Genomic DNA, 15,801 nt, shown 5'->3' on the forward strand with positions numbered 1-15,801 from the left:
GTGATATAAAATGGCCTGAGCGACGCCCCGACAGCTTATACATTTTGGATGCCAGAATAAAGTGTGGGCATTGTGGCACTTCCTGGAGAGGTCCTGTCTGATTTGAATGAAGCACGGTTGTCCAACTCATTTTAGTTTGTGGGCCACGTCCCAATTTGGTCCCCAAAAGGCCGTACTGGTAAAACCATTGCATTACAAACGGTCAAAAACAACACCTCCAAAATGTTCTCTTCAGTGTAAAGTACCAGTACATTCAATAAACGATTAATAAACGATTAATTAATAAAACAGAGGATGAACCGTCTGAAATGTCTCTCTCTCTCTGCTACGATTAATAACAGACTGCTGTTTTCTTAAACCTGTCAGTAATTCATTTATCTTCCCTGTTCTCAGTTGTTCCTGCACGTTCTTGTTATTTTTGGCTAGTTGCACCACATATTGTATTTTTGGGAGCACTGGGAGGTGTGTGAACGCTGGCTTCCTATTTACTTCCTTTAAGTCATAGGAACTGGTCCATTTTCCTCGGAAACACTTGCAATTTATTGAAAAATGTACTTGAATGAACGACATCTCCGCTATTTTCACACTTTGCAAAGTCATCCAGAGGGCAAACGATGGACGAGATAACAAACTAATGTTGCATAGTTTGTGTCAGGAAAGTTCTGAAACGCAAACGTCTGAAGGAGGAATGAAGACAGAAATCTCAGAGACCGATATCTCAAAACCTGCGGTGTGAAAACAGAGCGCTATCTGTATGAATAGACGCCACGAGAGGAAAGCTTAGAGGATAGAATGTGTGCGGAGCACTTTACAAAATGACATCTTAACATTGCTTTGCATAAGCCCTGAAACGTCCAGAAAGAAAGGAGGCTTGAATCTGTATACGCGTGTCGTCAGCGCTGACAGGCCTTTAGGAACGAGGACAAAACTTTGAGCCGTGAACACTCCTCCCCCTCTCTCTCTTACTTGGTGGGTCCCGAGGCGTTGACACAGCGGGATTAGGTTGATGGAACTGGTTTGACAAGCGGGAGACCATAACCTCTTTGAATAAAACACAACTCAGAATGCTCGCGCTGGAAAAGAAACACTCCTCCGTCTGAACTCTCTGCTCTCTGTTTTTCCACCTCGAACCAAAAAGGCAGGCTTGGGTTTTAGTATAAACAAATCTGATTTTCTTCAAAAAGAAAACATTTTATTCAATTGAATGTTTCATGGTCACTGAGAAACACTTAGCTGCTAAAGGCAACAGTCGTTTTGCTAAGCTCGAGTAAGAGCCGTGCACCGAACGCAAAGAAATAAGAGTAACGGTCACAAGAGAGCGAATAACTGAACGCACTGGATGTGAAAATGTGCCGTTTTATAAGCGTAATTATCCTGCATCGTTTAGATGCATTTGGTTTATAAAGGCTCTGCTTATTAGATGAGGGATTCTTCTGGAGGAACTAATCCTATAACAAACGTAGCAGAGTAATAGTGACAAGTGTCAGATTAGAACGGATTCGCTGCACATCTGCATGAATGTGATTGGCCGTTACAAGTCAGCTGATCGCCAGTGATTGTGCAGCCTGAATGAAAGCACGGTGGTGCAAATTAGAAATATAGGCGAAGCAATGCATCGAAGCGGTTCAGCTTCTCTGCCTATTTAAAAAGCCCCATTGTTCTTTAAATCCAGCGCACATAAACAAGTCGAGCAGGCGGAGATTCACGTGGACTGTGTTGAAAGCATCCAGGGTGCTTATGGCTCCTCAGTCTCTAAGTATGTTTGTGCAGTTCAGGTTTTTATGTTTTTTAATTTACTTTGTTCCCTGAGCTCACAGCGTTTTCCTTCTGCTGCGCAGCAGCAATAAGCCTATTTGATTAAATGTCCAGTCAGAAGCCAAATATTTGTAGACTGGTGTGTATTGCCAGGACGGGCTTCAGATGACTTGTGGGGTTTTTAACAAGGCGGTTTAGTGAGTGAAGGAAAGTTGTTAAGGGTCACAATAACTGGATGGAAATATTGCAAGAGGCAGTAACGTTAGCAATAAGTAATGCTGAGTGAATGCTGAGTCATCGTTTACTGAACATTCATCCCTTAAAACTTTTTTTGGAGGAAAATGAATCGTTTCGAGCAATGGATGAATCATCAGAAGAGTCAATGGATTAATTATGAGAGAGTTTGAGGTTGTTTGCGAAAACTAAAGTTGGTTCTGGTGTCGAGGTTTGCGGGTTTGCAAAACTCGACGTGACTTTGAAACTTGCGAAAAAAAGTTCTAAATAACATCCCTTATTATTTCACAGAGTCGAGAATGAATAATTGTGTGATGGTAATGTGTTGTGGAGGTTTTGGAAGTGCACAGCATGGATTGTCAGACAGTATTATCTCACTGGGTTTGAGACTTCCTGCTGACTAACAGACAAACACCAACACATGACTAAAAATATACCCTCTTTGGTGTCGGGATGCATTATGCAGGAGCTTTTACATCTGGCAACAAGAATGCATATGCATATTTCTCCTACTGTGGATACACAGACTCACATCTCTGCTATGAGATGTGTATCCGGCCATGGGTTTAGTTTAAATATTGATATAATCGGTCAGAAAATGCACCTTCATTTGTCACTAACATTAACAGAAATGCCCAAATTATTTGTTCTATTGCTCACAGTTATCCGTCCCGTTCACTTCCCTTCGAACCCCCCATCGTCACACACCGGCAGCCCCCTCCTCCCGTGTGCTTTTCATATCTTTATTTACGCCCCGCTGTCTGCTGCTGTCGCAGGACGGCGATGACGAGGAGCCCGGTGGAGTTGACAGTTTACTGCAGAGATAGAGAGCGGGAAGGAAAGAAAGAGAAAAAGAGGACACGGATCTGCCGGGCCCTTTTCTTTGGCTGCGTTCTGCCTGTCACCGTAATCTGCACAGCTCCCCCCGGTGCTAACACACACTTCATAATGTGATCTGTCAACAGTGTACGACATGAAAGACGCCGGAGCGTTAATAGAGAGAGGAAATCAAACAGAGGGTCAGCGGCGCAGAGGTGTGACGAGGGAACAGATGCGACTGTTAGGCCACGGCGTCGTCGTCCTCAGCCGGTGACGCCGCCGCGCGTCTCTTCCCCTCGTCAGTGGAGGGAAGCTTTAAAGCAGGAGACTTGATTTGTGTGTGTTGTCCGGTGTGTGTGCTTGTGTTTGGAAAGTGCTCAGGTTGTTGAGGACGTGCGAAGTGAGGTGACGTTGTGCTTAAGTGTCCTTTTACGCGCCGCTGTCGAGGGCGATCCGCTGTTTGATTTGTTCTTTCTTCCTGCTGTTTGTCAGGAGAGTTAGCGCTCGCCGGCTAAAACGGCGTTCATGGCAGTGACTGATGGTCTTTTATGTCTAAGTTTGTTCTTAAAGGTACCGTGTGTAGCTGTTGTTGTAACACGCAACTTCTTTTTTTATTTATTTTTATTTATTTCCATCATAGGAAACTCAAGTTCGAACATGATTCAAAGGGATTTTTTTTTAATCATAGTTTTAATTGTAATATTATTTAAATCAAAGCCGAAATGCCATTCAAAACCAGTCAAAACCAGTCAAAACCAGTCAAAACCAGTACAGGTTCAAATGACCATCAAAATAAATTTCAACTTTGAAACACAAGCAGAAAAAAAAAATTTTTTTAGTTGGAAATGACCTGTTTTAATATGACATACCAAGAAAAGAAAGAAGTTGGTAAGTAAGTAAGCTGAGTCAGGATGTTGTTGGTCCAGGTTGGCAGAAAGACTCATGGGAGCAGAAGGAAACCTAACAACACGTCTAAAGCTCACTCACTACGTTATTTGTGTTGAAGTATCACAAATACATTTATCCAATCTTTCAGTAACCTGCTCACACAAACATCAGACCGCCGGCTGTGAAACAAAAAACATGGCTGTGGTATTAAGTCTTTTTCTTTTCTTCAATGAACATCTCTATAACACACGTTTAAAACTACAATCATGATAAAAAAAAAAAACACGTTTCAACAAAACTGTTGCTGCGTCGTTGCAAAAGGTAAACGTGAGGGTTGGACTGACGCGTCCAACTCGTGTCCAAACCCGCGCTCATCCCTCTCCTGTTACTCCTGTTTGCATCACGGCAACTTCGTGTCCGCCCTCCTCCATACGCTTGTGTTACTCGTTACACTCGATACATCTGTTCACCCTCAACCAAATCCGAAACTAACGCCCTGAAGTCGGCCCGACAAAATGTCCTCGCTGTGCAGGCGCGCCGCTGTCACCGCGAGTCCTCTGGCCGCGCCGGGCGGGACGGGTCAGCAACGGGCCCGACTCTGCGCGCTAAAGTGTGTTAAAGTGTAAGCCAGCAGCGCCGAGGCCTCCCGTCGGAGGGTGAGAGAGCTTCAAAGATGGCTCCCCCGAGCACGCCGGGGGCCCCCGCCGGGGTCCCGGGGCCGAAAGACGAGCGCTGAATGGCGAGCGGCGACCTGAAGAATAGGGCCACAGTGGGGCGTCTGTGGAGGACCGGGTGATCTGAAACCTCCTCATTCTCTCCTCCGTTGTCTTTCTTTTTTTCCTTTTTTTTTCATGCCTCTCGCTCGGTCTCTAGTTCTCTGTCTCTGCAGCTATTCAGAGCCGGTTGGGTGAGTCACACAGCTCCTCTGTTCAAGCCTCTCACTCGCTGTCGCTCCTTTTTTTTTTTTTCTTCCTCCTCTTCTTCTGTTCCTCTAGATTTTTTTTTTTTTTTTTTACTTCCCCCGTCTGATTCGCCTTTCAATCTCTACTGTATCTCTCGGTCCATCTGTGCACTTCAGGTGCTCGGATGGACAGATAAGCACTGATTGGGTTTCAGGCGGTGGGGAGGTGGATCAGAACAGAAGAGTGGGGGGTCTGAGAGAGCTGTCTGCTTTTTTTTTTTTTTTCTTCCTGTGTTGTAGCTGTTGACTGCTGCTCTGTTTGTGCCTTATCTGTTGAGGTTTCACGTTTGCCGCGGTAACAATGCAGCTCTTTGTGCGGTCCGGGTTCCCTTTTTGTGCTGTTGTTCTGTTTCTTCAAGTGATACGACGGGTGAACCACAACAACACTCCCCCTTTCATGCCCCCACGCACACACACACCAGGAAAAAACACTTAGCACGTATGCTCCGTTTTGTACATGTTCACTGGAGGAATGCGACCTTCTCGAAATTGTATTGCTGTTAGTGGAAAAGCTGGCTGATCAGCGCTATATTGTTGTTGTCTTGAAAGCGAATGGCTCAGGAGAATCTTGGAAGTAAAAAACACACTTCACATGTTGTTGTTCTCATGCTGCTCTTTGTTTGTCCGCCCTAATGCTCACGCTTCCTCACCTTGGCAGCGACCTGCGCTCACAAGTGGTTACAAACATCTCTCAAATTATGCTATTGGCGTACGTTTGTGTTTGTGAAATACAAAGCAATTCCTGAGCAAATTCACGCGGTCCATTTTCTGCTTCCAGCCCGTTCATCTCGGCGTCCCTGAGCTGGATCTGCTTTGTCTTTTGTGGTTCCTCCACAGGACACGCTGAAGTGGGACATGGTCAAAGTCAGAGTTAAAAATGTTCCACAACACAGAACGAAAGAAGTGAACCTGGTTCATCGAACCTCGCCATGAAATAAAGCGGTGAATAATACAAACGCTCAATAACACTGTATCTCTATGATAGAATAAAAAAGTACTTGGACACACTGCGTCCCACCCTGAGGCTCGCAGCACAGGGATTAACAGGATTATTAACAGGAAGGAAAAGCAGAGAACGATTTCCTCTGATCTTTAGATTAGATATTATTTTATGTGATTTAGGCCTTTTAAAAAAATAAGTCTCTGTTTAAACTGGACAAAAGTGTCAGACATATGCAACCATTGATGTAGACATTATTTAGCTTCAGGCCGGGGGTCATGAGACACTTATTCCACATATTAAAACATATTTTTCTGGTTTTCTTTCATTCTTTGTTTTGGTTAAATTAATGTGTGTGGTTTTTGTTGTTGTTGTTGTTGTTTTCAAGCCTTTATTGTGCATCTCTGACATTAAAATGACACAAGTTTGAGTTCCCTTCAGACACCAGTCGGTGACTTCTCCCCGTTTATTTCCCTACAATGGGACAATAACAGTTTAGGAAACCTGCTGTACTCATTGTCCAGCCAAGTCCTCTTGCTGAACCCTGCCGTCTCCTTCCAGTCAACTGCAGGTGTAAGTAATAGCCTGGACTGGATAAACTGGATAAATATCACCCCCAACCCCCCCAACCCCTTCCTACGCCCCACTCCACCTCTCCTCCTCATTTCTCTGGAACCCCCCAGGGTCTCCAGTGTCCTCTCCACTTTCCACGGCAGTGATAAGATGTCGACACGATTAAGAGCGAAAGCTAATCCGCCGCTCGGCCTCTCTCTCTCCTCGGCTGTACTGAATGCTCAGGCGACACAAAGCGCCGTGGCCGAGTCCAAAGAGCCGGACAGCCAGTCGATGGGAGGAACAGAGACAGAGAGAGAGAGAAGGGGGAGAGGGCGTGGGGGGAGAGCGAGAGAGAAAGAGGAGGAGGCCAGGTGGACGGGGGGTTGGATTGTAACTGAATAATGAATGGGCGGCACTTTCGTTTTTTAATCTGTAAATGAGAAGGCCTAAGATGGCGGGGCCATCGCTCTGACACCCTATCCCTGGCCCATTAAGATAACAAGATGTTGGATAGTGATCTCGGTTAAGGTGCAGTTTATCAGTCCAGGGGGAAGTGGCCTCGTCTCCCAGGTGGCTGGGCCCGTGTCCCCTGATGCCCCGACGGTGCAGCTCCACGGGGCCTTATCTACAGACTAGCGCGGCCAGAGTTGTGGCATGGAGAGCGTAGATTAGAGTAGAGTACGCGTGGTTCAGTAAACGTCTGTTTGATGTTGTGCAATAGCATTGACATTGTTAGTTTTGGTCATAAAGGTTTGGATATTAAACGACGACAGGCTGCTTTCGGGCTAATCCAGTGGATTGAATACTCTTTTTTTGAACCATCTCCAGCAGGTGTGTCTGCACAGGCCACAGATGCATTGTGTGAAAAAAAAAATTATTATTCCACCAGAAAAACAAGCGGCGACGTTTGCAGGCAATCCAAGTCGTCGTGTAAAGTCATACAATCTCGCCGAAAACAAAGTTAAATGGCCGCCGAGTACCGCGAGTAGCTGGTGTGTGGGTCTGAGAGTTCACTCGGTTGTGTTGCTACTGGCGGCGCCTGCCGGCTGGGGGCGGGTTCAGAGAGGTGCGTGAGCAGAGACTCAACACGCTGTTGTTTTGTCTTTTAATTTGATTCCATCGAAATTATACTAGCCCAATTTTTACCACCGCCTTATCGCCCAGGTGTGAAAAGCGTGTACGGTAAATACCGAGGTTACATCATCAGAGTTTAGTTTGTTTAGGAAGCTTCAGCCTCTCAATTTGACTCCGCGTATGCGAGAATACATTTGATTGCTTTTCCTATCTTTGGGTTCTAAGGATATAATTGTTGTGTCGTATTGGACTCAAAGCTCGTTCGAAAGAAGTTTAGTCTCGACGCTCAAACTATTCACCTGCTTCAACACAAAACTTTTAAGATAACTTGGAAGAAATGAAACTGCTTCGCGCTGCAGACGGCTACTGTGGGAGGGCGAACTGAGTTTAGCGGCTCCGCCCTCCTCTGCATCCTCGTGTTCGAGGTGTGATCCATTCTCAGCGTGTGCCCACAGCGGAAACCTCTGATCCTATCATTTATTAAGCACGGCAGCACCCCCACCACCTCCACCCCCCACCGCACTCCACCTAGGTAAACACCTTTGTACAACACTCGGCTCAAGGGTGTCCTTTGGTCGCACATTTATAAGCTTCAAATGAGTAAACCCGCAGGACACGAGCTGGCAAATATCAGAGCGGTCTACAGTCTCAGGTCAACACGGGTGTCCTGCGGCGGAGCGCAGGAAGACAGACGAGAGATGGAGGAGAGGAGAAAAGAGGAAATACAGATGGGTCGAAGAAATAAGACAAAGTGAGGAAGAAAAGCGAGGCAAAAGAAGCAGATGTTATGATTGTGTGAGTCTCCGTGTCACCTCAGACACTGCTGATTGCCTGGAGGCTTGTCGAGATGAAGTGCTCTGAGTCGCGGCATCTGTTCACTGCTGCTGCTGAGGAACCGGAGATACACCAACAACCTTCACTACACATGTATTATACACACAATTACAGCCTACTGTACCCTGAGTGTAGTTCCTTTAAATGACTGTCACATCCCCATCCTCGTTAATCAGCGAGTCCTACGATTTGAAACACGGAGCCAGGGAGACTTCTTAACGGTTGTAGACGAAACCGAGCGACGATGACGTTGGCACCCGCGCCGCCACACTGGTCAATTCTGACAGCGTGCGTGCTGATTTGTCACGGAAAGTAAACCTCGGGAACACGGAGCGAGTGACAGATTGGATTGAGTTACAGAAGCCAGTGGAACAAAGTGTTGCCCAGACGTGACGTCATGACTTTGGTTCTTTATTTGTCATTTGGTTAGCCCCTCCCTTGAGCAGCAATGGACTGCCAACCGTAAGCAGCCATGGCAGGTCTATCTTTAGACACATGTTCAAGTGGTGTGTATGGAGCTGCACTGAGAAATATACACACATTATATATACATAAATATATACACACATATTGAATTTGCTTCTTGTTTTCGCCTTTTCCAAAACCAAACACACGACTAGCTAGTGAACTAGCTACGGTAGCGCGCAAGCGCTACCTAACTAACGTAACTAACGTCATGCGGTTGTGTGGGTTACAGGTTACAGCAAAACAAAGTGTCGTTCAGGACGAGCACATCCACGGCGTAGTCGCTCACTGCTGGTCAAGCGGGTTCGGATATTAGCAGAGTTAAACTCCAAAGTTAGCAGCTTTTTATAGCATTTGGAGACGTAGCGCTCAAAACAAAATCAGCTAGTTTTCATTCTAAACTCCCTCTTGAATGTGAACCATACTGTTATAAATCATTAAATAGTATCCAAGCCAATAGGCAACCAAACAGGTGTTGTTAGAACAAAACAACAGTTGTATCTTCACTTATTGTAATTGTAAAACTAGGAGTAGTTTCTTTTTTTGTCCATTTCATGGACAGGCTGGTAAGGAGGCTGGCTAGCACCTGTTAGCTTCAGTCTTTAAGCAAGATATCCGGTCCTGAATCTAAGAGAAGACGATTAGTCAGCAGCAGAGTTGGAGTCAAATGAGCTTCGACACATTCGGATAAATGAATTAACCCACAGTGACCTGGTCTTGGTGAAGGACCAAAACAGAGTCATGGAAACAAACCAAACGCCTCTGTCTTTGTGTAAGTCAGTGCAGAATATTGTGTTAATAAATCAGCAACATAATTGAGACGGTGCTACACTGTGACTTACTGGCTCTGCATCCAGTCATACCCTGTATTTTTGCTTTAATAAAACCAGTATGAGGTGATTGATTATTTGAGTTTTGATCAAATGTCGCCCTCTCATATAATGTGTTGTGTTAATTCTCTGTGGCTTTGTAACTGTAACACATTTCAGATTATGTTAGGATTAAATATTAAACATATTATTAGACATATATATATGTATTAATATGAATTAAAGTAAGTTCCCCCAAATTACTAAAGAATGATGTCCCTTCCCGTGGCAGCGCTAGTTGAGCTGATAGTTTCCGATGTGCTCATGTGGATTTCTATAACTTTTGTCAGGCCAGAAAATGTTGTTTCCTTTCCCCATCGGTCTATATATATTTCTTGTGATGCATCAATAATGTGGATGAGGAAAGTTTAAATGAGATGCATCGCGGCTCAGTCGCTGAACTTCCAACAAACCTTCCCCAAAAAGCTGAAGCTCACAAAATGCAAATCAGTCTTGGGAAACAGTCTGCAGCAATGTGCACAACATGCACAAACTGCAGCAGCAGCTCCAGCTCCCAGCAAAACCCCCAGCGCACTTTAGATTTCCAAGGCTAAGTGACCTGCATGCTCTCGGCTTTGAATGACATAAGCACTTGAGTAGCCTTGGGTTCTGCACCCAACCTGAACACACTTATATGGCAGCTGATGGCGACGCAGACCGCCTCCATGGTCATCCATCAGGTGATGTCTTGGCTTACATCAGCCAGGATAAAGGCATCTATTAAGAAAATGAATAATACCAGTTGAGAGGAGGTGACCTCGGACCGATCGCGTGTCATCAACGCAGACGCGTGATTGGCTGCTTTTGGCTAGCATCGGTGCGACCGAGGGGGCGGTCCGGAGGTTGACGGATGCTCGAGGCCGAGGCGAGATGGTGCTACAGAGTCAGCCGTTTCAGTCCTGTGATCTAATCTGTTACCCATCGTGCATCCTGCTTCACTAATGAAAAGGCAAGGTCCCATCCGTCACAGGCAGCTATGGCAAATGGAATTTTAACCCCCCCCCCCCCCCCCCCCCCCACACACACACACACACACACACACACACACACACACACACACACACACACACACACACACTTCCTTATGAAGAACTAAGCTCCTCAGGCAAAAACCGCCTGCAAACATGTGCAAAAGGGCCTGGATGATGGACGATCATTGCAAAAGACCCCAGAGCAACGGGAAATTAATATTGAGAGGGGGAAAAAAAACCCATCTGTGACGACTCCCGCTTCCTATGGATGCTCTTCTGCTTCATGTCACCTTTCCTTGGAAACAAACGCAGCAGCGCTCAGCCTCTGTTGCTGTGTGCCGAGAGTTTTCAGGATCCACGTTGTAGAGGGATCATTGCTCTGCGTGTCGCACGTCACATGGTTAAATTTGCTTTTCCAAGGGTCCTCCCTGGCATGACACAAGCAAACCAGCGACAGAACGACTTTAAAAAGTGCGCGCGTGCTGTTTTGGCCTTCATGGTGGACGGCATCGGCTTGAATTTACCTCCTTTGGGCTGAAAAATATTAAAATGGGAAGGTAGGTGTGACAATAAACTACTTAAAGGTTGTGTAAGATATAATACCAACACGCTCCCATCTACTTACAAACATTAATAATTTAATAAGGTTGACACGATTCATACCATGCTGCAGCAAGCAGGGTCCTCTTGTGGCGATCAAAGGCCAGAATATATACTTCACATCATAAAATATAATAAGAAAATGCCAATAAGCCGCAATGTTTTTTTAATCTATTTTTTATATTCGCCTTCAAGCTTTTCCATACAACTCAAAATAAACACGGAAATTCCCAGTGTTGCTTTTACACATAAAAAAACAGTTTAATCACTTGATTAATTGGAAATGTGGTTACTTAATTAAACCCTTTGTAAACGTGTGTCCTGTGGGGTTTTGTGGGCCTTTTCCCACACAAGCTAAAATGTTTCTTTAGGCCTCATAAAGTAGACTTTACATCACGACCGCAACTAAACTTTAATGAAATTCAAGGACATTCACTTTTTGTTTTTAAACCAGTGTTAAAAATGAAATTAGCATGACATTATTCAAATGTTCTGGTCATTCTTGGCTATCGAGGAGCGACACTTAATCACTTGAGCTTGATGTGAATCCCTGAGCTCAGTGCCTCAGACTGTCACAGGAGCTACACGGCTTCTGTACTTATTTACTTCTATCTCTTTTGACACTAAAAACAGTGAATGAGCCCAATTAAGACCCCTTATTTAACTGCTGTTGTGCGGGATCACAATGAAAGCCTTCTTTTGAGAGAAACGGCGGCTTTGGTCTTCCACAGAAGCTCAATGTCACCTTCAGACGTGGAGCTCCCCGCCCACAGCTGAACCAAAGTCCTCGCTTATTCTTCCATAACAGCCTCACGGTTTGATACCCTGAGGTTCTTCACTCTCCGTTCCCACAAGTGCTCTGTTCCCGAGCTTAAATCCAGCATTTGAAGCTCCTCGGAGCTCCCAGCAGGGACTCACCGTCTCTCTTTTCTCCACGCCGCAATGGCAGCGGAAGAGACAAAACATCCGGCACATTGTTGTACAGGCTGTCGTGACATTATGAGATCCAGTGGCAGGAGAGTTTCAGTGGCGCTGAGCGAATGTTTTAGAAAATATGTGGCTACGGAAGATTAGAAAGAAAAATTAGGTTAACGTTGTGAGAGTCCTCTTTTCATGAAAACACCCCCCCCCCCCCCTCTTCCTCTGTCTGTTTCCTCAGGGTTTTTTCCGCCGAAGCATCCAGAAGAACATGCTGTACACGTGTCACCGGGACAAGAACTGCATTATCAACAAGGTGACGAGGAACCGCTGCCAGTACTGCCGCCTGCAGAAGTGCTTCGGAGTGGGGATGTCCAAAGAGTGTGAGTTTCAGACCCGATTTACACAGCGTGCGGGTGTGGAATCAAATTAAATATTGTCATGGGTTTGAAATAAGGCCAGTGAGGCTTTTCCACCCGTACAAGAACACAATTCACATGAATTCAAGGAGTTTTTTTTTTATTTTTGAAAATTACTGAGTTATGGCTACAGCTGGCTATTGCTTGAAAAATTGCTATTGAAATATTGTCCGTTGCCACACCTGAGTTTTGGTGTCGATAACCGACCAAATGTCTTCATTCTGGTCAACACCATTGGTCGTCTTCACTTGTGTCCTGCTGGGGTGGTGCAATCACACGTGGACAGCTGTCTAAGGAAGGAACGAAGGCAATGATCAACGTTGTCAGATTGATATTGATAATTAAAGTGCGCTGATGGATTCATTACATTCACCTGTGCCATGGGTAACATGCACGAAACATCCCACCTTCTCTTTTACATCCCAAACACTCTCACTTCATTTAGATTCCTTGTATGTTTTTGGGATTTTCAAGCTGCAAGAAACATCATAAAACTTGACTGAGGAGGAAAAGCACCAACATTTGCTCTTGAGTCTTGGAGTGACCTCATTCTGCTTCATTGTGTCTCCTCCCCTGTTTGAATTAGCAAGAACGTCTCCACCTGCTGCTCAGGTTGAAGACGGGTAGAAATACCAAGTGTACGATTTTTATATTTATTTTGGATAATTAATTGTTACATAATAATCTGGAATATAAAACAGATATCTTTAGAATTATTAATATATTTTAATCGTTAAGTTGCTTAGAGAGTGTATGCACCGCTGCATCTAGGTGGGAATATTTATTTTCATATTTCTTTATTTACATTATCATGTGAAGTAAATGTATCAAACATATTGTGTGCATGTGAACTGAGTTATATTGTTGCCTCAAAAAATACAGAGTAATTATATGTTGGAATATAAAGGCAAGGCCAGCACATGGCCGAAGGCGTAGCACACGCTAGGTGTGAAGAGTTGTACATATTTTGATGGCCAGCACTGCTTCTGTCAGATAAGATCTCATCCGCTTTTGGCTGCGTTGTTATGAGTATGATGTGGGCACGATTAATTATCTGCATTAGAGCGGCTGAGTCGCCTGATAGTTGATCTGCAACATACATTATTCAATGTCATGCGTGTTTCCTCCACTGGCTTCTGTTTCAGCCAGTCAGGAGGAGTTGCATCATTCACAAAGCGCTGTCGAACATCCACCCAGCTGGGATTTGATAAACGATGTGAAGAACCGATAAAAACAGGATGCAGAACCTCTGCATTTAAGGAAACCTCGTGTCTGGCTGCTGTCGCTGCACCTCATGCTCCCTCGGCTCCATTGTCGTCCACAGGAACCGTTTGCATTTCACAGGTTATTGGCATCCTTTGATTGCATCAGCATTTATAGCTCAGGTCCACTTTGTGCTCCATTAGCCTCAGGGGGGGACCATTCCTTTCTCTTATGCTGTTTCACACCTCAGCAGAGGAATCATGGAAAAGATGATGTCTTGATACCCTCAGGCTATAACCCACCCCACCTCCCCTCCACACCCTGCACCTCCCACTCACACCCACAGGGCCGTGAGATGATGAGAAACGGGGACCATCCTTTATTCAGGGGTGGAGGCGGTCGGGTGGCGTCCTCAGCGTGTTGCTCTGAACGTTGACAACAGAAGGTCCGTGCCGACGGGGCAAATCTCCAGTGTTACTTCTGTAGGTCATGAATATTACACATGGGAGTGGCAATCTGGTGAATAGTTGCCAAGCTCTGTGGACCAAATTGTCGTGCAGACGGATGACCGGGATTTGTGTAATTCACGGCAATACGACCGCAGGAGTGTTTAAACAGACGCTAGCTGTAGCCGTTAGCTCGCCATGTTGACGTCATCTTTGTGCGAGCTCAGAATTTCAAAAACATACCAGGGATTTAACCTCCAGAGAAAATCCCCACCCACTCAGGTGTTTCTCATGACTTTTTGCAGTTGCGCCAACACTCAAAGTCTTTAGGACCAACTACTAGCAGGGCTAAAACCTGTAAGCCTTTTACGTCCACATTTCCATGTCAACAATAGATTGAGTGACCATGAGTCCTGTGGAAGTGTTGCAAGTTGAGACAAATATATATAAAAATTATCATCCAACTTCGCCGTTCCCTCAGTTCTACAGTGGCTTTTCAAATATAACGTGAAGATTGAACATAAAGCTTTTATGCTGCTTGAATAATTGCACCTATTAGCGACTACTGTTCCTAACATGTAGTGTTAATTAATTAGCTAAGCAGACACATGATCAGACGGTACAAAAACACTTCCAATCAGTTCTGGCTGTACGTTTAGAAACCCGTGTGGTTGGACGCATCCAATATGGCCGCCGCAGGCTGTTAAACACCTGAAAGCGTCACATTTGTAGCGGCCGTTGTTTCATAATGACAGTAGACGGTGTTGAGAGCTCAATCTGGAGCCTGAGTCAGAACACGGGTGGGAACATCTGCTTTTGGACGCTGGACTCGTGCTATCATGTGCTTCTGGAGATTAATGAACGGCTACTTAGAGTGCAACACAAAGGGGAGCATTGTTTTTATGCGTGTGTGTACATGAGTGTGTGTGTGTGTGTGTGTACACACGCTGCACCAGCAGGTATGCGATTGAATGCGTCATTACACAAGTTGTGTCTCTGTGCTTTTTCAGTGGTGAGCGATCATGAGTCTCATGAAGTCATGAGCACTGATGTGATGCGTTATTAATCTGGTGGATCTGCGGAGCGAGAAGAGGAGGAGGAAGACTGCACTGTGTGTTTGTGTGTTTTGTTCACTTCCAAGGGCCTCAAATATTCAGTGTCATGCGGATGAGACGGGGGAAAAAAAGAAGAGTTTCACTGAAATCAGTCCGACATACACAAAGCTGTATTGTGCGTGCTTTTGTGTAAAGTGTACTTCCTCGTGTACGTCTCGGGAGCAATAATTTCCCCTGTCCTTTGTAACTTCCTGTCTACACAACATGTGTCAACAGATTGACACCTGTTGCTTGCACCCTTACCTGCTTTTTATGAAATCAAATATGGGCTCAAATATTCAACCAATTGGAAAATCTTCAGCTGTGTAGTTATTCATGCTGAGACGCGCCACTCCCCGCCGCTACTAGCCTAATCGTTAATCTATAGCGTCGTTTTCTTGGACACATTAAACAGAAATGGCGTGACTCTACATGGCCTAGTCAAGCTGAGTCTACGGGGTTGCACACCATCACACACTGAAGCTTTTGAGGGACCGTATCCAACTCTAAGTGTGTCAGTGGGAAGGAAAAACAGGCACATAACATAACTGCTTTAGTTGAACCACAGATTACGGTGAATTATGTCCTTCGAGTATGCCTCCAGAGTGACGCCTGGACTACCCGGCTTAGTCTGCTGCTCCTGTGACCCGGGCCCGGATAAGCGGATGAGAGCGTGTGGATGGATGTCCTTAAGTTCAGCTACAATGTGATGTATTTTGCACTCGGTGGTTTGCGTTACGCCGCAGTGTCGAAGTG

The 15,801-nt window shown here is 45.3% G+C and overlaps 1 protein-coding gene across 1 annotated transcript in view; it reads left to right on the plus strand.

The window, feature by feature from the left end:
* The window catches only part of LOC137784570 (retinoic acid receptor beta-like), a 96,032-nt gene that overhangs the window by 44,301 nt on the left and 35,930 nt on the right, over nucleotides 1–15,801 (plus strand). The window contains exon 3 of the mRNA XM_068575348.1: nucleotides 12,125–12,266. Within this exon, the coding sequence (XP_068431449.1) occupies nucleotides 12,125–12,266 (142 nt within the window). The remainder of the gene's footprint in view (nucleotides 1–12,124; nucleotides 12,267–15,801) is intronic.

The sequence above is a fragment of the Clinocottus analis genome, unplaced genomic scaffold (assembly GCF_023055335.1).
Source record: "Clinocottus analis isolate CAN_PGR_092001 unplaced genomic scaffold, fCliAna1.0.p SCAF_14, whole genome shotgun sequence".
NCBI lineage: Eukaryota > Metazoa > Chordata > Actinopteri > Perciformes > Cottidae > Clinocottus > Clinocottus analis.